Source organism: Macaca fascicularis, chromosome 13 (assembly GCF_037993035.2).
Source record: "Macaca fascicularis isolate 582-1 chromosome 13, T2T-MFA8v1.1".
NCBI classification, from domain to species: Eukaryota; Metazoa; Chordata; class Mammalia; order Primates; family Cercopithecidae; genus Macaca; species Macaca fascicularis.
This window is the reverse complement of record NC_088387.1, coordinates 35,526,456-35,549,330: the sequence shown is the minus strand read 5'-3', so window position 1 is coordinate 35,549,330 and position 22,875 is coordinate 35,526,456. Positions and strand designations below refer to the sequence as shown.

Here is a 22,875-nt window from a genome sequence, read left to right as displayed (position 1 = left end):
GAGGGGACTGTGGGGCTAAACACTGAAGCCTCAAGACTCAGGTGGGTCCTGAGTCTCTGAAGCTGATGGGATCACGAAGCAACCGCGCTCTAGCACTTGAGAGGGGAAGGCCCTCTTCCTGTTCCTTCAAAGCGTAGAGGCAGCTGTCGTTCTGCTATTCAGCCCCCTCCAGCTGCCCCTGCTTCCCTCAGATCCCAAGATCCCACTGGTGCGCAAGGAACCATGGAAAGATGCCCATGGGCAGGCCAGTGTGCCCAGGGTGGTCAGGAGAGGGGAGGCCAGGGTTCCTGCCCACACACTAACCCAGCATGGTGGCTTGCTTCAGAAACTGGAAGCTGGTTTCAAACGTCATCTGCTGTAGTGGGGAAGAGTTTGACCGGATCCCAAAGCGATTCAGTGGTTTGTAAACACCCTCAAAGCACATATAATCAGCAACCAGGGAGAGATGGCGAGGGTCGACCGCAATGCCTGTCACACGGGAGGTAAAATCAGAAGGGATTAAGCAGTGACCATGGGAACAGTCAGCAGACACAAGCCAGGCTGCCTCCACATCAGCACATGGCTCGGGAGTTAGACTCGGGCTCCCCTGCAGCTCTGCCACCTGCTCACGCTACTTAACCCTTCCCCATGGTCTGGGGCATCTTTCCCTGACCCCTGCATCCTGCTTCCCGCTTCCCTCCAGCAGCACAGGAAATGAGGATCTAACCGCACTGTTTTCACTCGGGAACTGAAACTCCAAAGGCAGGATGGGGCCAAGTCATCAATCAGGAGCTTCCTCTAAGGGACCAGCAGATGAGACAGCACTGAAGCGGCCCCAATGATGGGAGATGTCACCTCTTCACAGATCTGCAGTCTCCTACAGGTGCACTCACTGCACCCGTGCTGCAGTGTTCGCCTTGGTGCTGGACTGACTCGGTGCTGGGCTGACATGGTCCTGGCCCTCCTGCCCTGAGCCTTCTGCTGTCCTGACTGGCGCCCAGACCTCAGGGTATTATCTGCAAGCTCCTCTTACCATACACGGCAAACACATCCTTGATCTCCTTCTCGATCACCCGCAGTGCGGCCTCGATGCCATACGTGTTGGCCATGGCATGGATGTCATTGGAGTAGAGGCGGCGCAGATCCAGGACCTGGAGAGAGGAAGGAAGGGATTTATTTAGAGGGCCTGGCCTTCTGCTCCCTTCTGCCTGCATATCTCCCCATGGCCGCTCTCTCTCTCCTTGTGTCTGGCAGCTTGGTAGAGCTGATGACAAAGTGGTCAAGAGGTGGTCCAGGATTAGCAGAAGGAAATGGCTAGGCAGAGCTGCTGACGGCTCGCTGGCCGGGGCCCAAGGTCTGTATTGTCATTACAAGAATCCAGGGATAACTTCAGACACGCTTTAGACTATTCAGTAGGAACAAACGGATTTTTTCTTCTTATTTTTAAACTGACAGACCTATTTACTAGGATTAAGGCTTCCCTTGGGAAGCGAGGAAAGATCCCCCAGCAGCGACACATTACACACCCTCCAGGGTGCATGGAGTGCACGTGCGGTCAGCGGCACAGGCATCTGCTGGGCCTCACCAAGCGGCCAAGGCTGCGGCTGAGCTGTCTTGGAGAAGCCTCTCACCCTGCACTCTCAGCAGGTGCCAATCCTCCCTGCTCATCCTCTCGTAAGCGTTTGGTAAAAGGGTTCGGGGAGCAGGAGACTTTGCAGGGTGGTCATTGGTGGAGGCAGAAGTGTACGTGGCAGGGGGAGCTTTGCCAGCCTACTGTAGACTTGTCGGGGGGTTAGGCTAGAGGGCCCCAGCTCCTCAGTGTTCTGTGGGGGAAACCTAGAAGGTTCTGGGAGAGTCAGTGAAATGGGAGAACTTGGAGACACAGCTCAGAGGAAAGAACAGATGAAGTGGTGAGTAGGTGGGACAGGAATGCCAGGGCACCTCTACCCCTGGGACCCCCTTTACCAGATAAAGCAAGCAGCATCTAGGCAGGCGATGCAGCAAGGATTTCTTACAACCCCACTTCGGGAGGGTCTTAATTTCAAGGAAAAAACTACTCAAATTAGCCCGGGCGACTCTGGGTGGGATAAGTTCAGCAGGGTGCTTTACTGGGGGCCTGAATGAGGCTAACATGCCCGGGAATCCCCGGGAGGCGGATGAGGGCACACACACTTGGTTTGCGGAATGTGGCCTGGAAGCATGAACGGCTCAGGAAGGGCCAGAGTAAATCAGCTGGAGCGAGTGTCCCAGCGGCCGGGTCCAGAGACAATGTGGGGTGAGGGCTACTGCTTTGTCCCAGGCCAGCAGACAGCCTGTCGGGGGGGACGCTTACTTCTGCATACTTGAACAGCTCTGGGAGATTGATTCCTTCTGTGTTTAGCACAAGCTCCTTCTCGTTCTTATTGTTGGTTGTTTCATTCAGGAGGCACCGAGTGATGCCCTTGGTCGCATAGATGACAGCACCATGGGCCAAAGATACTACCAGGGAGCCCATGTCAAAGTTGATCTTCATCAGAGGGAGCTTCACAGTCACCTGCAAAACGAGGGAGAACTGGGTAGGGAGACAGCCACGTCAGTCCCCACAAAGAGGACTGGGGCGAGACTCCTTCCAAGCCTTTTCAGGAACTCCCTGGCTGGGGGAAGGAGATTCTGCTGGACAAGCCGGCAGGTAGTCTGAACACTGAAGATGGCTCAACTGCGCACAGGTCAGCCATCTCCAGTCCCCCAGATTCAAGGGAGAAACAGTGGGGTTGTTTTCACAGCTGTCGGTGACAACGCTGAGATTCACATCCACTCAGCACTGCCCTTAATGTCCTTAAAGACCACAAAGCACCGTACGTGTTGTTTCACGCGTGCAATCCCATCAGTGATTCTTGTTATTACCCCATCACTTGGGAACCACTTAACTGGATCAAAGGAAAGACAAAGCATTAAATGTGTGCACATGTCTAGGCATCCAGACCATCCAGGCTTTAAGGGAAGCATGAAATCCCTAAAAAGATGGTGGCAGGGGCTGTGTGTGGGGGGAACTGAAGTGTCCCTGCCTGAGGGCACGAACAGTGTCTCTATAACATGTGTGGTCCATGTTAACATGTCTGTTGTACTGAAGATTAAAGGAGGTGGTGTACCTAAAGGGCCTGGTAGATCAGTCCGTTGTGTCTTGAAAGATCTGGAGAACTGGCTTACTAGGGGTTTGAAAACGACACGTGTGGGCCCTTTTTTGGGGCAAAGGGGTTTACAGATCCCTAAAGGGATCTGGGATTAAAAAGAACAAATGACTCTCACAGGCCCCAAACAGGAGGCCCGGGTGTGCTCTGAGTGGGAGGCCATGGGGAGTGCTGGCTGTCCCCTGCCCAGCTGTGCAGGGGAGCTCAGCAGGCCCCTTCCACACAGGCACTTGGCCAGCTGGACCAACCACCCAAGCCCTGGCCTGCACAGCCACACTGACCTGGCACCACAGACTCTCCTCAGTGTCGTACTGGTAGTCATCTATGAACGAGTGGATCTCACGCACAGCCTGGACCCGGCGCTCCACGGCCTCGGGCCCCTGGGGCTCCTGGCTGTGGGTGGGTTTCCGGGGCTGAGTCAGGAGGGCGGGAAGGGCCGGGTCCTCCTCAGTGCCCGAGCCCACCTCTTCGTCTCGCTCTTGGGTCTCTCGAGCACCTTCCCTGTGCGGATTTCGTTCCTCCTGCGTGTCTTCATCGTTGTTCTCCTCTCCCTCCCTCTCCTCCTCTTCCTCACTCTCATAATCAACCTGGTAGAAAAGGGAGCACAGGCTCTGTCACCTGGGGCCCCACCATCTACCTGGATTCTGCCTGTGGAACAAAGATCCCTGCAAAGCCTTGGCTGGCCTGGGCTACCTAGGCCCCACCTACTCCACACTCCCGGCTCCTCTGCTCCGGCCTGGTTGGTCTTTCTTCTTCCTTTTGCCTTGAGAATGCCACCTCTCTGTCCCACTGAGCCCCCCACAGAGGTGGAGCTCACCCTCGCTTGGCCCTCGCTGGTGCACCCACTCACCAGTAAGTTCCCTCGGCCATAATGACAGCAGGGGACTGGTTTGCGGGAGGAGAGAGAAGTGTATTTTCATCGTAAAAACCAGAGGCAGCCTGACTTTTTCTCGCCAGAAGCCTGTCTGGGTCCTTGAGTCTGATTCAAGTCCAGGGATGGCCAGATGTAAATGGCAGTCCTGGAATGGACCTGTGCCAAATTCCCACCCTATGAACCCCATCTTCTCAAGAGAGAGGTGTGCTGGGCAGGCAGGTGCAGCTTCAGGGTTCCTTGTGGGTTCATGGCATGACACAGAGGTGTGGCCTGGGTGCCGGGAGATAATCCCTCCAGGTTAACAGGGAAGGGGGCCAGGACCACAGCCCCTTCACCCCACACAGGGTCTCTCACCTCCTCCTCTTGCTTCTCCTTGCGTTTGGCATCAGAGGCATCGGCGTCCCCCTCCTCAGCTTCAGCATCCACAATATGTCCCTCATCTTCCTCATCGCCCTCCTGCTCTCCCTGTGGTTTGTGGGCAAGGAAGAAAAAGATTAACTCCAATATCTAGTGCTCAGTGAATCCATCCATCCACCCACCAACCCATCCATCCATCCATCCATCCATGCCCCACTCTTCTGACCCCTTCCCCCATCCAGCCACCACCCTCCGTCCACTGCCACTCAACCCAACTCGTCCACCGGCATCTACTCTGTCCAGCCCCGGATCCCAGGCCTCCTTCCCTTCAGTCTTCATCTTTCCATGCACTACTTACTTGCAAAATTTCATGCCTAAAAATTAAAAAAAAAGTGCCAGGACTTGCTTTCTTAGAAGAAGATGGTGTAAAATATTGTTCCAAATATTTCTGATCTACGCAGTTGTAGGTGGGGATGAGGAGGAAGGGTTATCTTGTGGAACACCGAATCTCTCTTCCTTTCTCCTCCTGAACTTGGCTCCTAGTTTTTTATACTTTCCTTCTGGGTGAATTAAGAATTAAGACCAGGCAGCATTCTAAAGATAGTCCATGCCCACTTGTGCTTGAGCGAGCTAGCAGGTGAACTCACCAAACAGGAGAGACCTAGCATTTTCCCTGGTGTAGGCCAGCCCCTCATTTTAGGGGTGAGGAGACAACTGAGACCACAGAGCTGGTTGGGGGCAGTCCCAGTCCACGTCATCCCCAACCCGAGCAGGCTCGCTGCTGGCTCAGACGGCACCCAGGAACCTGCTCCCACACCACCCTCAGGTCTGGTCTGCTCCTGGGTCTCCTGGCAGATGTCTGATTAGTTATTCCTGGACTATTTTGCTCCTACTGGTTTTCCCCTCTTCTTCCCCTTTTTATCACTGCAGCCCAACTTCCCTGCTTCCAGATACCTCTCTGGTCCCTGCCAGTGCCCTGGTGGGCCTCAGTTCATCTTGCCCAGGCAAGTCAAAGGCAGAGCCAAGGGAAACCAGAAGAAGAACTTTCAAAGGCTCAGTGCACGCCATGACCTTGAGTCCCTCCTCAGGATGAAGACCACTTATGGCGGGGTCTTAGAGAGCAGAGGATGATGCAGAGGCCCGCCCCGGGGCTGGCTACACCATGCTGCCTGGCAGCCTCACCTGCCTGGCCCATCAGGCTAAGAAGTGAATGCTGCTTCTGGGCTGTCTCAGAACAGCAGGCAAAAGCTGAGATTGGTAGGAGACGGGCCAGCACCAGGACAGGGCTGGAGGAGCAGAGAACAGGCACAGTGCCTGCCCAGTCTGGGGGCTCTCCCTGTGCGACCCTAGTGATCCCCATGGACTCACTCACCCGACTCCTCCCTGACTCCCCAGCGTTGTCCAGATCCCGCTGCGTAGCTCTTCGAGTATTTACATTCCTGAAGGCTGATGCTTTATTATTCTTCTTTTTGATGGATTCCATCAGAAGTTTAAAGAATCTAAAATGAGAAGAAAGCCACAAAGCCCTGTGCAGTACCAGCATGTCCAGCCCTGCCCTCACTGCGGGGATAGGACGCTGAGGGATTCCCACAGGGGATTAGTGCATGAGATGGAGGCACAGCCTCTCCTAGCCATTCACTTTTCCCTACCCACTGTTTTGGAACCATCTCTGGCATGTCAGGAACACCGGTTCCACAGCCCGATAGGTCTGGTCTCAATATGTGCACTGCCACTCCCGGAGTATGAGTACAACAGGCACCTTCCTCAGCTTTAAGCCCCTTGTCTAGAAAATATGGTAATTACTACATATTCTGCCATCTTCTTTGCTAACGATGAGAAACAACCCTATGTCTGATTCCTCTCACAGGGCCTGGCAGAGTGGGTGCTCGGTGAAGGACAGTTGTAGGTGCTGCTGTGGTCGTCCTCTAACAAGGAAGGCAGAGTCTATAGCAGGAGAGGGGAACCCCACCCAGGACTAGGACCTTCCCCTGCCCACCACCTGCAGCATCTCCAGAAGGTGGTGTTGCTCCAGCCAGAGAACTCCCATCTCCTTGGTGTGGGAGCCCCAGCAATGTGATGAAACGACGACGACTTCGGAAGGGCTCATCAGAATTTCGAAGGGCAGGGATAACTTAGCTTGTGGCAATGAATTGTGTCAACAAGTTAGAACCACACCAATTTAAAAGATAACCAACCTGAAGCTCAGAACCTGGCCCCCTCCCCCTTCCTCTGGAGCCATCTATTTTTAGGGCCTCTTAGGATCCATCCTGTCCCCTCCATACCACTTCTTTCCTCATGTAACCCCTTGCCCGTCTTTTCCAACAGGCCAGAATAGCACACCAAAAGGGCGGCTTGTGACTGTGAGAATCAGGTCCTCACGCATGCAGCCAACCATCCCATTTTCTCTGAGCGCCTATACTGTGCTCAGCATGTGCCAGCCCTGGCGGCAAAGCAAGGAGGAAAAGACAGGCTCCAGGCCCTCAAGGAGCTTAGAGTCTTCATTTGAAAAGCAGGCAGGTCAAATGTATACTATTTTGCTCATTAAAAACAAAAGAATGCCACTGATCTTAACCAATATTATTATTATTATTTGTTTGTTTGGTTTTTTTTTTGAGATGGAGTCTCCCTCTATCCCCCAGGGCTGGAATGCATTGGCGCGATCTCGGCTCACTGCAACCTCCGTCTCCCGGGTTCAAATGATTCTCATGCCTCAGCCTCCTGAGTAGCTGGGATTACAGGCAGGCGCCACCGCGCCCAGCTAATTTTTCTATTTTTAGTAGAGACGGGATTTCACCATGTTGTCCAGGTTGATCTTGAACTCCTGACTCAGGTGATCCACCTGCCTCGGCCTCCCAAAGTGCTGGGATTACAGGCGTAAGCCACCGCACCTGGACCCCAATATTATTTTTGAACTCTTTAAAGGTGTACATAGTTTGCCCTTGGCAGAAAAAAAGCCCCCTCATCCATTAATCCAGACAAGAGCTTGTTTACCAGGCACTGGGGACAGGAACAGGATGGCTAGATGAGAGGAGGCCGGGCTTGACTTTAGAAAGATACAATCCCATTGGAAAGAGAGGACGGGAGAGATGTTTCTGTAAGGACAGGTTCAGGTGAAAGTCCTCATCCTGCCACAGACTGGAGAGGAGGGCCTTGATCTCATCTGCAACATGGATCACTCTCACTCCGTGCCCAAGGCTATTGTGCAGAGTGGAGGAGATGGAATGAGGCGGAGTGGGGGTGCGGGGCTCAGCTGCTGCCACACACAGGGCTGCTTCCCACAGCTGGGCGCCCAAGCCTGTCTCAACTTGTGGCAATGTCACGGCTTTGATGCTTTTGCTCTCAGCATTTCACATCCGGCCTCAACTCTAACTGCCCATCTGCTCCCTCCACCCTGTGCACCCTTTGGGCCTTTGCTTGAGCTGCTCACTCTGCCAGCGACTTCCCTGGCCAATATCTACCTACTGAAGCTGTACCCATCCTTCAAGGCTGTAACTCCTCAGCAGCTGTAACTCCTCCAAGAAGCCCTCCCTGATTTCCCCAGTTGGGAATGCTTTCTGCCTTCCCTGCCTCTTTTGGTGACCAGGACTTGTGGAGAACATAGGAGGTGAGGAGGCAGAATGAACGCCTGGTGAGTAAGTGGTAGGCATGCGATCATTGTGCCAGTTTTCCTGGAGGTGCAATTTGCCCTTCTGTGATTTTGCCAAGAGCAGGGGAACTAATGGTCCACAGTGACTGCCTTCTCAAGGTTGTGCTGTTCATCAGAATGTAGCAACAGAAAGGGAACAGGAAGGGCAGGGGCAGAGAAGCCTCCCATCCCACGTAAATAATTACAAACAGAGCACATGACCCCTGGCGGTTTCTGAATGCGCCTGGCAACAGCTCCACCACCTGCTGTTTGGAAAGTCAGATTCACAGAAGCTACAATTACAGACCCGCAGCTCGGTCTTTTCATGGCTAGGGACCGGAGGCCAAAACTTACAGCCCCTAACTCCTAGCTCAGTGCTCTTCCCACTTCACCTCCCCGGCCACCTGCCAGACAATTTACACAAACAGTCAACGTGACAGGTGCCAGTGCAGAGATCTGGGGGGCCTTCTATGCTTGTATATATCTACCTAGGGAACCATCGGTCTCGTGTTTTTTTTCTCCAGGCTCTGTCAAGAGTCTCATGACCCCACAGCTGGGAGAAGGGAGGGTGGGGGCAAAGAGAAAGAAAAGGAGGGTGGTAGGAAGGAAAGGGGAGGGAAGGGAGAAAGGAAGGAGAAAAAGCTTCTTGGGGGTCGGCTGCTCTTTTGAAAGTGCACTCACACTTCCTCCCATTTCCTGTGGGCAGCCAGAGGCCTGAACGCAGCTGCTCTGCTGCCTGGGGCCTGACACAGGGAGTCCAGACCATACCCGGCTCATCCACGGCCCCATCTTTTAGCTCTGCCTAACCCCTCAGCCCCATTCTGCTCAGTCCTTGAGGCCACCTCCACCGAAAGCCACCGCGCATGGCTTTATTTTTCACGGCTTTTCAAGCACACAAGTGAAACACAGGGAGGAGGTGAAAAAGTACTTCACGGCTGGGAACAAGCCAGGGCTGTCTCTCATCAGGAAGAAGTCTTAAAAAGTGATTTCCTATTTTCAATTCCATGAGGTAATATAAGTAAAAAGAACCCCAGGACAGGCTGGCGCCGGCCTCATGCCAACCTATCTGCTGGGCAGGCCTGGGCCTCCTGTGAACAGAACTGGGGCAGAACATCTAACTCCGCCCACCCTTGGTTATTCTCAAGAGGCCATGAAATCTGAATTCCCATTTCTCAGAAAACTGCTGCCAGGCCAGCACAAATGTCCCCCGCACTTGGTAGTTATGTTCCTTGCTGTTAATTAAGGAGCCGGCAAGTGGGTGCACACAGCACTCCCCTGCCACTCTGCCCAGTGCCCAGATAGCACGGAGGACCACTCGACAGAAGGAACGTTCTCAGCCCAGGCCGGCACCAACGCAGCTGCTCCCAAGGCCCAGTCAACAACTTCACCCAGGGCTCATGAACTGGGGCAGGAAGCACCGGGCCAGTGACCCCCGTCCAAAGGATTGAGTTCACATCCAAGCTCGTCCACCCCAAGACCCACCATCCCAAATGCCACCTGCACAGAGGGCTGGCTTGAGGCCAGGCCCCATAAGGTGAGAGGGCAGAGGGCTGAGGGCAGAAAAGTCGTACTGTGTTGCCCACGCCTGTCCCTGTGACTCGGCGGCGAATGGGCATGGCTCAGTATGTGTTTGTGGAGGGAGCTTTCTGCTTCTGCTCTGTCACTGTTTCTTTATCTGAGCAGCTCCCAGAAGACCCGAGAACTGGTCTAGATTAGAGACAGTGGTCAGTGGCCTATGGCCAGATCCTGCAACAGATGAGATCCATCTGGGCCTTACTGGGCTTTTAAAAGCACAGGAATTAGTTGCTGATGTTTAAAAGTCAGGAGACCTCAATTATATAAAAGCAAAGGCAAGTAACCAAGTGACCCAAGAAAGAAAAAAAACGTAGGGGGTGGGAAGCTTGTTTTCTTTCTTTTAAAATCAAAAGATCTGGCCCCCTGACCCCCATTCCTGCATGGTAACCGATGCCCCTTGACACAGGTTCCACACTCTTCAGTCTGCCGGGGGCCCCCAAGCCTGCTTCACTGGCCTGTCACCTGCTGGGCTATGCAGCCTGTTTGTGTTCACACTTCGCCGTCTAGGGTTAGCTGGTGAGTCAAAAGTGCTTCGTGGCCTCTTCCGGGCTTGCCCCAGTCCCCCAAAAGCCCATCCTCCTGCTCCCCTGAACTCAGCATTGCGGCCTCTGCTTTTCAAATAGCTAACAGCAACTTGAACTTGAGACAAAAGTTCCTTTTCCCTACCGGACAGGAACTCGAATTTCTCTGGAGGCAATCCTGGTTATAGAATGGAGATCTAAGAGCAGCACGCCACCCACACATTGTTCATTATTCACAGAATCTAAATGCATCAGGAACCACATTATACTGCCTGAAGTAACACCCTAGCAAACATTAACAGCATGTGCTGCTCCGACACCACAGAGGCACCGCTTTGACACTGCTCCCTTCTGTTTACCACACCCACATTTCCATGTCTTAATGCCTGCAAGCCCCAGAAGACAACAATCCTGACGTCAACCCAAGAGAAGAAATGGGCTCAGGGAGTGACATGTGGCTAACAAAGTCACACCCACAAGCCAGACTGGGGTTCAGGTTTCCAGATCAGGCTGCAAGGCCTTCTGTTTTCCTAAACACTTCCCTTGAAGGGCTCATTTGGGAAAAGGCACTCAATCTCTAGGAGCCTTGTGGCTAGGTGCTTCTTGCCTCAGTTCATGAGCATTCTCTGGGTCAAGGTCAATGACAATCACAGCCTGAGCCCTGACCTTGTTTCCATGAAGCGCAGGATGTCCTCGGGTCTCAGGCACTTCTCCTGCTGGTAATATGCATGTGGCAGGAACTGAAACCGCAGCTGGTACACCCGGAATTTGTTCTGTTTTTCTTCCATACAGAAGGACTCCTGGACATCAATTTTCTGCAACACCTGGAACCAGACGGACAGAGAGAACTTGACTTGTTTAGGTCCTCGGTGACTGTGCAACGTGAGTGGGTTACGAGACCCAAGGGTTTACAGAGATAGCAGCTGAGAACACAGGCCAAACCCCAAAGAAACCCTGGCAAGCTATACTGGTGTGGGTCTGCTGGGGGCCCACAGCCTGCAGTCACCTCCAGAGAGTGGCCTGAACCTCCTAGGAGTGGCCTCAGCAGAGCTGGTAGGCAAACTCAGGAAATGGTTTATTTTTCAGGCACAGGAGGATGCTGTGGAACTAATGACTCTCTTAAAAGCTTCCTGATCCATCTCTGCTCAGCACCTGGCAGACACAGCTTCTCTCTCATTGGTGGGAATCTGAGCCTAGGGTCAGTGCAGTAAGCAAAGCCTGTTCTTCACACATGGGGAGGATATAGGAACGTGCCTTCACCCCATCTATAGCCCGGGAAGGAGACGTTACCTCCCCTAAGCACACCCTGGTGAGTTGCTTCTTCAGGCTTTTCACTCTCTTCAGGGCTTTCTTGGTGTTGAGCACGGGCACGCTCATCATGGGTGTCTTGATGTTGGCGCTGGCCACCATGAGAATCTCCCGCAACCTGTCACAGAATAAGGACACATCCAATAATGAGCGGCAACCAGACCCTCTGTTTGGGTGCAGCTTCTCCTAATGATGTCAGAGTTCTTCTGGGATCTGAGAGAGGTCTGGGGATCTCACAGGGATAATATGCTGGATCAGAGAATCCCAGCTCTGGCCCTGTGTGCAACAGTAAGGGACTCCCCTGTCCCTCCCTGCTTCTTCCCTGGAGTGCCCACTCCTTGAGCTCAGGGCTTTGTCTGATTCTTGTTTCCTGTCACCTGTGCCTTGCAAACAGCAGGTGCCTGCTGATGCTCACTGAATGAACAAGCGATGCAGGAAGGCAACTAACACCCACAGTGCTCCTGCTGAGCTCAGCCAGCCCTCACTGCCCGGATGTACGGTGAGTCCCAGCCTCTGGCGTTCCACAGAAGGACCCCCTGAGGTTTGGAAAGTGAGGTACCTGTCCAGAGTCCATCTGCTAGACAAAGGCAGGGCCAGGGACTGAATGCAGATGGGTCTGACCCCACACTCATTCCCCTTGCCCAGCACATATATTCACCTGAAGGGCCAGGGCCCAGGGCCACGTTCTATGTGAATGGTTCCCCGGAGTTGGGCAACCAGGCACCCTATGTGGGGCTTGTTAACAATGTACGTTCCTGAGTCCCTCCCCCAGCAGTGTGCAGTCTCACAGGCATCCCCAGGAACTTGGAGGCAGGAGTTGGCAGAGGGATAAATGGAGATCCTACCAGGCCTGGGCACCAAAGAAACCAGCCGGGCTCTGGAAATTCTAACCCTGATCCCCACTTTAATGAGACCCTGTCCCTCTCTCTCTCTCTCTCTCTCTCTCTCTCTCACACACACACACACACACACACACACACACACTCCCTCCCTCCCTCTCATTAAATGACTCCTTCTCAGGAGAGGCTAGGACAGACCCCACCCCGTGCTCCCTTGTGCTCCACACCTTGGAATGCCCAGGGTGACGTTCATCTCTCCTCTGCCTGCAAAGTGGAAGGTGTTGAGGGTCATCTGGGTGGAGGGCTCTCCGATGCTCTGGGCAGCTAGCAGGCCCACAGCCTCACCCGGCTCACACAGTGAGCGCTGCCACTTCAGCTGCAGCAAGGTCCTCAACCTAGAGAAGGCAGTGGGGGTTGCGGGGGGCGGTGGCAGGGTCAGAAGCAGACACCACAGACTGTCATTGCTGCCCGAAACCCAGAAACCTGAAACCTCTACCTCTTTCTGGACTCGTTTTTCCTAGGCAAAAGATCCCTCTAATCTTCAAATTCCCACCAGTGACCCTGAGATGTCCTGAAATTACACAGCACAGATCCCAGCTGGGCGGCTGAAGCTCTAGACATTCATGCTTGGACTCTTCATGTTTGCCTCCAGAATGTCACATGTCCACTCTGGGCCTGTTACCACAAGCCCCCTAAGCAGGAAAATTTCTGGGTTCATTATTCACTTTTTCCTTTATTCATTCTTTTTTCTCAGTCATGACCATTTGGAGACAGCTTAAATCTCCTGCTAGGCCATTATGGGGATGGGGGTGATGAGAGTGTTTATATTTTTAGTTAGTGCCAATGGCTGCAGCCCACATCAGAAGTATTCATGCTGCACAATTCTGTAATTTACTAATCATTTTTCCTATGAAGCCTGACCCTGTAAGAACAGCCACAAGGAGCACTGAGCTACACTCTGTGTGTGTGTGTGTGTGTGTGTGTGTGTGTGTCTGTACTAGTCCAAGCTGAGGCCTTCAAATGGGAACCCAAAGTTCAAAGGATCACTGGAGTAATCAGATCCAAGACCTCATGAAAAGTTAAGACCTCGTGTCCCTGGGCATGAATGACCTGTCCTGGGTCACACAGTTGGCAGCAGCTGAACAGTGGATTCCCTGACTCTCAGTCAGCCCCACCTACCACACCAAACCCAAGAGAGCAGACACTCCTGCAAGCCTCTGTCCCAGCAGACCACTATCCCTATCTTGGCCCGGAGTGGGGTGTCCACTCCTGCCTCCCTGCACTTGTTCACTCCTGGGCCCTCGGGGCTTGCGTGGTACCCCTGGCTGTCTTACTGCCCTCCCTCTACCTGGAGTCTCAAACCCAGGAGGCAGCCCTCTTCTCCCGGAGTGGGTGGGGCAGGGGCTAGGAGGTAGATTCTCCTGTACATGTTGTGCAACAAATCACTGTCATTACCTGTCGAGAGAAAGCTCTGATTTCTCATAACTCTTCTCTGTCTGAGCTGCCCACTCTTGACTATAGTCATCAACCTTTGTTTCAAACGTTTCGGACACTGATGCAAAGTAGATGTCAGGACGCCAGACAGACAGACTGGGGTCAGGACAAGTGGCCGCCTTCTTCTGGTATTTCCTTCGGCTTTCCTCATCCAACTCATACCACATCCTCAGCATCTGAGTGGAAGGATGGGTCTCAGCTATGTGGGAGGGATACCCAGTAGCATAAGAGGGATCAAAAGCATTGGCTTCCAATAATAAAGGGAGACAGAAAGACAGAAACCTGATTGCAATGAGAAACCATCTCCCCATTTAAAATGGGGAAAGACTTCAATCTGTCCTAGTTCACCCTGCTTGACTACAAGCCTAGCAGCTCTTCATCCTGGCCCATTCAAGCCCAGAGAGGGCGAGCATGTAATTTACTGAGCAAACTGGGATTCTTTTAGAGTAAAACAGGAGACTGTTATGATTAAGTTAGGACAAGAGGCAAAGCCACGACTGTCTCAGGCCAGCTAGGACACAGTCACTGTGCTGGATCCATGCTTATTTCTGGATCCAGGCTCTTTCACATGCTCTGTGACCCTCAAGGCAGTCCCAAAGTGACTGCTTCAAAGAGATCCCCTGCTTCTGGCTCCCAGGTGTGCTTGGCTGATGGGAGGCGCCAGCAGCAGAGGGAAAAGCAGGAGGAAGGGGATCCTGGTATTTATCCCCAACCCCCCTCTAGTGGGTCTCTCTACCCAGGGCTCTGTCCAGTGGCCCTAGCACATAGCCGTCCTCTCCATTTCTCATGACTGCTCCCCATTCCTTCACACCTGGGATTGTGGGAACCCCAAAGTCACAGGCCCCAGTTAGTTCCCCCAAACCCTGCCTACACCCTTGTTAAGAATCCCTGCCTTACATTCCCATTTGAGAGCCATTCTGTTCTGATTGATGGTGAACAAGGCTGGAATTCATGATTCTACCTTCCCTTAGGAAAACAGCCCCTCATCTGTCACCCACTGACTAAGCCTGGATGTGCTGGATGTTAAGGACATCATCTCCCTGTGTCACCTCCTGAGTCCCGGGGCTGCGGCCATTCCGGTTTTCACTCTCAAGGTTCAGGGCTTTCACAGCCGCCTGAATTTTCTGGGAATAACTCAAGAAGGCGCCTCTTCTCAGCAGGGTGTTGGGGTGCTTGCTTTGCCATTTTTTGATAGCTCTGAAGTGGCGGAGAGCTTTTTTGGGATCTGCTCTGGATAAAACTTCATGGAGATGCTGCGATTTCATTATCACCTAAACAAACAAACAAACAAATCACACACGAGATCAAAGAGATGAAGGTGTGACAGAGGGCCATGGAGCACAAATTCAGGGGACCCAGGTGGCTGGTGTGGAGCCCTCATGATGGGGCCGAGCACCCACTCTGAGAGGCTGAGCATCCATTGCTAATCAGGGCCCTCACCCTGTGCAAACCAGATTTGGGAACCAATGGTCTTGGGAGCAGAGGGAGACACAGGAAAGAAAGTAGCACACTCAGAGCCCCTCCAGGAGCATAAGGGAGTTTCTGGGAAGAAAGGAAGAGGGGAAGAGTGATGGCCAAGTTCAGGGATAGGAACCGGGATGGAAAGGACTCAGCACCAGAGTACAACCCTCAATTCTACCGTCAGCTTGATGACCTTGGACAGGTCACATCGGTTTCAGTTTCCCTGTCTGCCAAATGGGGTGACTTCCCAGTCAACAGTGATGGTCACTACAAGGGCATTAAGGTATAGAATGAAAAATCATGAGTTTGTGTCTGATGGGCCCATGTTCAAATGCTGGCTCCGCCACTCACCGACTGTTTACTTACGCTTTGATACTCAATTGCCTCAGCTGCAACATGGACAGAGTAATGCTTACTTCCCTGGGTTGCAGTGAGGAGGAAAATGGATAGTATTGATAGTGTGCTTTAGCTGAGGGCCCAGCACGTGGCAAATGGCCCCAAAGAGTAGGTATTATTCCAGAGGTGCTCATGCCCTCCAGCCACCTCAGGTGATGAAAGTTCACAGGCTTTGAAACTGTCAAGTGTTTCAGGGCATAGACTGATGTCTTATAAACTCTTCCCACTCTACTTTCCAGTGGCCACTTGGACTGGGTTGCGAAGCTCAGTGCATTCCAGTTCTCTAACCTCAGTGGGGGAGGTCCACTGCTCAGTCCCCAGGCTCTGGGGTCTAGCACACTACCTCGTAGTTGCTGGCCAGGAAGGGGAACTGCTTGGGCTGCAGGAACTGTGTCTTGGGGATGTCCAGGCCATCCTCCCCATACAGGAACTGCACCACACTGCCGTCGCTGTCACGGACTGTGAGATCATACTGCACGACCAGCCCCTCCAGGTGCTTGATGATGCACCTGTAAGGACACCATCGGCTCAGTCCCCGCTGGCTCATCACCTCCCAGGGCGGCCTCTGATGAGGGTTGGGGCGGCGGAGGGGAGGGAAAGGGGGGCTGCTGTTCTGCAGGCAAGCAAGACTTTGGAACACAGGCTGGATCCAATGCCCCAGGGTCTGGGTTGGCTCCAGTGTCCCCCAGCCAGAGGCTGCATTTCCTGATGGTTTTCTAGGAGGAAGAGGCTGCAGCCATGTGAGAGGCTTGGCTGCCACCCCTAGAACTGGGCTCCCATCTAGCCCCAGCTGCTGAGATAACTGCCTGCCCCTGCACTCTCCTGCAGTGCAGAACTCCCCAGAGACCAGTGTCCTTAGAACCACAAGGCGGGCGAACCAGGGGAGCTGTCAAGGATTCTCAAACTTGGTCAACCCAAGGATCGCCAAGGACACTAAGGGGAATTAGGAACTAACCACTGATGTGAATCCCTCTGCAGGCGGCCTTTCTCCTCGGTTTTATCTCAACGTCTCCTGCTCTCTGCCCCGGTCCTAGCCCCTTTGCTCACCTCTCTGGACACTCTGCCTAGGTTTCCCCTCCTGCCACCCTAACAGGGGGCTTCCCAGGAGTCACTGTCCCCCCACCCCAAGCTGTGAGGACAGAGCTCAATGTTAGTCACTACTGTCTCGGCAGCTGAGCCTTTCAGGAAGCAAGACAAGCTTGCCACTGCCCAAGACCTTCTCCCACAGCCATAGCTTCCCCCAGGGAACGGCAGACCCTCAGAACACAGAGCCCTTTGTATAAGCCTCTGAGCTCATGCTCTACCGATCCTGCGAAGGGGAAGTGTCTGCTGCTTTCTGCCTCAGGCCATTCATGGAAATTCTTCAAAAGTTTTTTCATCCAAGGAATCTTTTTTTCTTTTTGAGACAGAGTCTTGCTCTGTTGCCCAGGCTGGAGTGCAGTGGCCAGATCTCAGCTCACTGCAAGCTCCGCCTCCCGGGTTCACGCCATTCTCCTGCCTCAGCCTCCCGAGTAGCTGGGACTACAGGCGCCCGCCACCTCGCCCGGCTAGTTTTTTGTATTTTTTAGTAGAGACGGGGTTTCACCGTGTTAGCCAGGATGGTCTTGATCTTGTGACCTCGTGATCCACTCATCTCGGCCTCCCAAAGTGCTGGGATTACAGGCTTGAGCCACCGCGCCCGGCCCACCCAAGGAATCTTAAACGAGCTGTTAATATAATGTGAAAGATGATGCGATGAAGGGTCCTGGCACCCTACCTCAAGGGGCACGGCAGACACATTTTACCTTTGGAGATAACCTGAGCGGCTGGTTTTCACAGCAGTGTCGACCAGGCCCTCTCGTCCTGCCATGCAGTGGAAGAAGAACTCCTGCAGAGAATGGGACCCAGGTCCCAAAGGTGACAGTGAGGACAGTGTGCTTCTTGAAGGGCTCAGGCCAACACCTCCAGCAGCCCTTCCTGACCAGACAGGCCACTCCCTTCCCTGATCTCCTAGGACTTTTTGACCTCAACAGCTACAACAGCCCCCAGTGTCTTCTGCCCTACTCTGTAGGGCTGTCATAGTTCACCTACAATTAAGCCTAGAAATAAGGGAAAAAACTACAGAAAAACCAAAATACATACAGGAGGTTTGATGCCGGTGAGGAATCTGCCAGTGACAAAGCCACCAGCCCTGGGGGTGAACTCATAAGGCTCAAAGCAGGGCAGTGACTTGCCAGACGCCATCAGCGGGGGTCTCCGACCTTCCAATTCAATCTGGCCCAGGAGGCACGAGATCTGGAGGACAGGAAACCCACAGGAAACTGAAGATCCACATGTGTTTTTAACAGTGCTTTGTCCCAGCAGGGAAAGTATAATCTGACCTTGAAGAAAAGCTGCATGGAAACTGAGTTCTTGAAGGCTCACCTACATTTCTAAACAAACCAGGAAGCTTTCATTTTAAGAAAAAAAAATACCTGCATCTTCCTTTTGTTGACTGATCTGGATTTTCACATTTGGGGTCAGTTGAAAATGGGTGCTGTCTAGAAAAGGAGCCATGTCTCAGAATCATCTCATGTTATACCTGTAAGGGACTGGAGGGTCCTGATGGGGAAAGAGAGGCCTGCAGGAAACAGCCATTTACTGCGATCCTCACATTCTAGAGCCAAAAGGGAATTCAGGGCTGGGTGTGGTGGCTCACATCTATAATCTTAGCACTTTGTAAGGCTGAGGCAGGAGAATCCCTTGAGCCCAGAAGTTTGAGACCACCCTGGGCAATACAGGGAGACTCTGTCTTATTTTCATTAAAACAAAAACAACAACAAAAATGGGAACTCAAGCTATTGAGCTGTTTGCTTAGAAAGTTGCCTGTTAATACTCTTGGAGTGCTGGAGTACAGCAGTATATCTAGGTTTTGATTTAGTCAGGGGATTTCCTAATGGCTTTCGGCCTTTCTGTTGTCACACTCAACAGATAATGGGGTGGGACTTTAGACCCTCTTAAGGTCATTAAGGTTTAAGGTTAAGAAATCTCTAGGACAATGTTTATAACTTAATATTAAGAAAAGAATGGCCAGGCGCGGTGGCTCATGCCTGTAATCCCAGCACTTTGGGAGGTTGAGGCAGGCAGATCACCAGGTCAAGAGATTGAGACCATCCTGGCCAACATGGTGAAACCCTGTCTCTACTAAAAATACAAAAATTAGCCGCGCATGGTGGCACATGCCCACAGTCCCAGTTACTAGGGAGGCTGAGGCAGGAGAATCTCTTGAACCTGGGAGGCGGAGGTTGCAGTGAGCCGAGATGGCGCCATTGCACTCCAGCCCAGTGACAGAGCAAGACTCCATCTCAAAAAAAAGAAAGAAAGAAAAGATCATGCAAAATTACATCAAAATTGTGGGAGTATACATAATGTATCTATATAACATGAATATATGCAATAGTACAGTTTGTAAATTTATAATATATAACTACATTATACATATCCCATCTGCATAGTCATAGCTACATCTGCCTTTAACATTGGCATGTTAACAGTGTTTAGCTCCTGTACTGATTTCTACATGCTTTTCTCTTTTTCAGTATTTGCCACGTTTTATAGGGAACAAATTGAAACCACCTCCTGCTATCACCCACCCGCCTTTGCTGACACCTGTAAAGTTGCCAACCCGCCTCTGCCCACACCTGCATCGTGTTCACAGTTGAACCTTTGGCTCCCGACTGCACCATCATCTGCAGGCTGTTCTCTGGGAACTGTCTGTGTAGGCCAAAAGGCATGCATGCCTGCAGATTAAATCAGCACACAGTGGTCAGTGACTTCGCCCCCTTTAAAAATCCCAGAATCAGGATGTAAATCCAGGAGGCAGAAGCAATACAGCCAGAATATTTATTCAGACCTAACTGCCAAATCCCACTCGAGGTAAGGGAAAGCCTCATTTGACATTAATCCTTCTCTGGAACCCCTAAGAGGTCAAATAGGTGCTCCCTGTCCTGCACTTGCTGGACTTCCTCTGCCAGGATCCCTGAGGTTCCATTCATTGGCCAAAGAGCAGCAAAAAGGGAGAAGGAAAAGGAGAAGCAGAGGGGCTGGCAGATCCAGTTCGTGATTCTAAAAAGAAGCTGGAGAAGAATAAAATTTAAGGTGATGCCCTTGATTAGCCCAGCAGAGCCTGGCCTGGGTCCTCTCCCAGCGTGAATACCAACGTCCACATCATGTCATATTTACGAACATGCCACCCGAGCCCCAGGCAGGAAGCTCTGCCTTGGCTCAAGGGCCAGCAGAACCAAGCATGCCTCTTCACGGGGAGCCTGGGGAGATGCTGGGAAGGGGGCTCTGAGTCTGGGGCTTTTAGCCTGTGCCTGGAATTCCACAGACTCAGCCCAACACAGGAGAGGCAGAGCCTGGGTGGGCAGAGGTGATGGGAAGATGGCAACTGGAGGGACAAGAAACCATTCTGAGATGCATCTGAAGACAACTTCCCTACTCCCAGCATGCCCAGTCAGCCCTAGAAGCTGAGCCTCCTGATTCTCAGGGAGGTGCTAGGAAAGCTCCTGTCAACAAAACCCCTCAAGGATGGAACCTGTCCCCATGAGAGGTCAGTCTTCTCGGCGGCCTAAGGGATGCTAAAAGCCAGGCAAGAGAGCACCACAGACAAACTTTGTCTTTTGATGAGCATTAGCATTGCCTCCTCCTCACCACTCCTCAGGCTGGGCCCTGAGGGCCTAGGAGGCAGGGTGAGGGCCAAGCCAGCTCTTCTAAGCAGCAGGATGGACAGCCCTGGCTCTGGGGCAGAAAGGCAGAGAAAAGCAGTCTGTGGTTTCAGCTCATGCAGAGATTTCCCTCTCGTTTCTCAACTGCCCAGGAACTGGCTTGGCATTGTGTAATAGGAGCTCCTGAAGCCTCTCTGCAGCCCTGTGAGGTGCTGCCCCTCACAGCCCCACTTCCAGGTGAGGAAACCAAGGCAGGGACTGGTTATCTCACTTGCCCAAGGTCACACAGCAAGTTCAAGGCAGAGCCAGGACTGGAACCTGAGTCTTCACTGCTGGCTCTGCTGCACAAGCAGCAGGGGCGATCTGGGTCCCTCACCCTGCTTATTCACCCCTGGTGGCCCCATTCAGCCCCTTGAATGCAGTCACCCCAAAATAAAAACATTTAAAAAGAAAAACAGCACAAAGCATTCTCTCTCACCACTATTCCGAGGCCTGTCTAGACCCTAACTGGGGAAGGGAACAAAGCCCTGGGCCCTTCAAAACAACGAGTTCTACCCATCCCACCTCACATCTCACCTAGTCAGCTGTTAAACAGCCAAAGTGCTCTGTAGGGCCCGGGTGAGAATCAAAATGTAATTTCTTTAAAAATCAGCATTCACAGTGGTGGGGATAAACGCATGCAATGCTGGGCTAACCTTGTTAATCTCATTGCTGTAATGGTTCACTTCCTCCTTGAACTTCAGATCAATCATGTTAAAATCCCTTTGGTCCTTGCCCAGATGGGCATCCTGCCATTTTCCTCGGACCTCATCATACGATGTGGCTTCTGGCAGGTTTAATGCAGCCCTGACAGCCTAGAATGAGAACAGAAATACATTGGAGGCTGAGGTCAAACGAGGAGGGTTGTGGGTTTTGACTCAGCACACACTTCACCCCTCTAGGGCAGGCCACAGCCTCGAAGTCCGTCCGTACCCGGGGCCCACAGTGGGTGGATTCTTCAATGATACGTTGCCTCTTGACATCTGCCTTTGGCTTCACCAAAATGTCTTCCACGCCTGTGAAGTGAAACAGACAAGCTTGTAGGGGATCTCAGGCCTGATTTCTCCCACCAGACTAAACTCAGTAAGGTCAGAGCACAGAGCCCAGTGCCACAGACGCAGGAAATACCTGAGTAATGAAGATTATATTAACATCATTAACAGATTGTCACCATCTCTTAGGTGCCTATCGGAGCCCAAACCTTATAATCCCCATTTTACAAATGACAAAACTCAGGCTCAAAATTGGGTCACACAGGTAGAAAGTAAACCCAGGCCTGGGTCCCAAATTCATGTTCTTAGCCACCAAATATACTATCACCATTCCATAGGTATGTGTTGGATGAATAGGCTGAAGGTGAAGAAGAGATTTTGGATGAAAAGATAAGCTCAGGGAAAAGAGACAGAGAGAGAGAACATCTCAGTTTGGGGTCCCAGAAGCCACATGTCACAGGGGCCACCCTACATAGCTGAGTGTGCCTGTGCAGGCACACACACAGACACACCCGAGCCTGGGTGACAGGGACCACCACCGCAGGTCCCTCAGCATTGCTTCAGGAGGATGACAGCCTGGGTCACTTCAGTGAAGCCTGCCCTTCTGGCTCAAAGGGTTGAGGAGTTCCTCATCTTGGGCAGCAGTAGGTCTTTCCACATCAACTCTTGATCAAACTAGTGGTTTTTTTTTTGTTTTGTTTTTTGAGATGTGAGTCTTGCTCTGTCCCCCAGGCTGGAGTGCAGTTGGCGTGATCTCGGCTCACTTCAACCTCCGCCTCCTGGGTTCAAGTGATTCTCCTGCCTCAGCCTCTCCAGTAGCTGGGACTACAGGCACACGCTACCATGCCCAGCTAGTTTTTGTATTTTTAGTAGAGACGGGGTTTCACCATGTTGGCCAGGATGGTCTTGATCTCTTGACCTCATGATCCACCCGCCTTGGCCTCCCAAAGTGCTGGGATTACAGGCGTGAGCCACTGCACCTGGCTAAAACTAGTTCTTTTCTGTAACTGTAAGTGCTATTGGACTCAAAAGTCCCTCAGCCAAGATCTGAGTGGGAAAGAAAACAGCAGTGTACTGTTCAAAAGATGGGGCTGAAATATTTGGAATTCCCAATGCAAGGTCCTGGAGGGCTTCTAAGAACATGTGTGAACAGAAGGGGAAAGAAACAGTTCCTCTGTAAGCAGGCCACACCATGAAAGTGGGCCTTCTTATGGGGTCAGCTCCAGGCCATCTAGCTGTGCCCTTTACAGACCCTGCTAGCTGAGACGGGCTGGAGTGAAGTCAATCTCACGCCTGTTCCCTCTCGTAGCCCCACTCCCAGCTTGGCCCTGCTTCCTTTCTCAGCCCTGAGCCTCTGGATCATCTTCATTCTCAAGGGACCAACTGCTCTTTGTACCACGCACTAAGCAGAGCTAAAGCCTGGCACCTATGTTAGGTTTGCTCCTCATCATGAGCTAGGTGTGGGATCCTCCTCTATTTTCATTTCAAAAGCACTAATTTCTTTCTAGCTAGCAGAAATCCTTGTGCTTATTCTAGGTCAACATCTGAAATTGAAATATACTT

General features: G+C 52.3%; 1 protein-coding gene across 3 annotated transcripts in view; it reads right to left on the bottom strand.

Annotated features, from left to right (window-relative positions):
• Positions 1–22,875, bottom strand: part of POLR1A (RNA polymerase I subunit A) — an 82,844-nt gene that overhangs the window by 7,323 nt on the left and 52,646 nt on the right. For all 3 annotated transcript variants that reach the window (XM_005575390.5, XM_015433461.4, XM_074011316.1), the window contains 17 exons: positions 21,254–21,336; positions 20,977–21,135; positions 19,256–19,354; positions 17,718–17,870; positions 17,381–17,463; positions 15,940–16,105; positions 14,789–15,010; positions 13,701–13,915; positions 12,473–12,640; positions 11,389–11,524; positions 10,765–10,922; positions 5,750–5,876; positions 4,375–4,485; positions 3,428–3,733; positions 2,312–2,512; positions 1,013–1,130; positions 304–468 (listed from right to left, as the gene is read on the bottom strand). In XM_005575390.5, the coding sequence (XP_005575447.3) occupies positions 304–468; positions 1,013–1,130; positions 2,312–2,512; positions 3,428–3,733; positions 4,375–4,485; positions 5,750–5,876; positions 10,765–10,922; positions 11,389–11,524; positions 12,473–12,640; positions 13,701–13,915; positions 14,789–15,010; positions 15,940–16,105; positions 17,381–17,463; positions 17,718–17,870; positions 19,256–19,354; positions 20,977–21,135; positions 21,254–21,336 (2,670 nt within the window). The remainder of the gene's footprint in view (positions 1–303; positions 469–1,012; positions 1,131–2,311; positions 2,513–3,427; positions 3,734–4,374; positions 4,486–5,749; positions 5,877–10,764; positions 10,923–11,388; positions 11,525–12,472; positions 12,641–13,700; positions 13,916–14,788; positions 15,011–15,939; positions 16,106–17,380; positions 17,464–17,717; positions 17,871–19,255; positions 19,355–20,976; positions 21,136–21,253; positions 21,337–22,875) is intronic.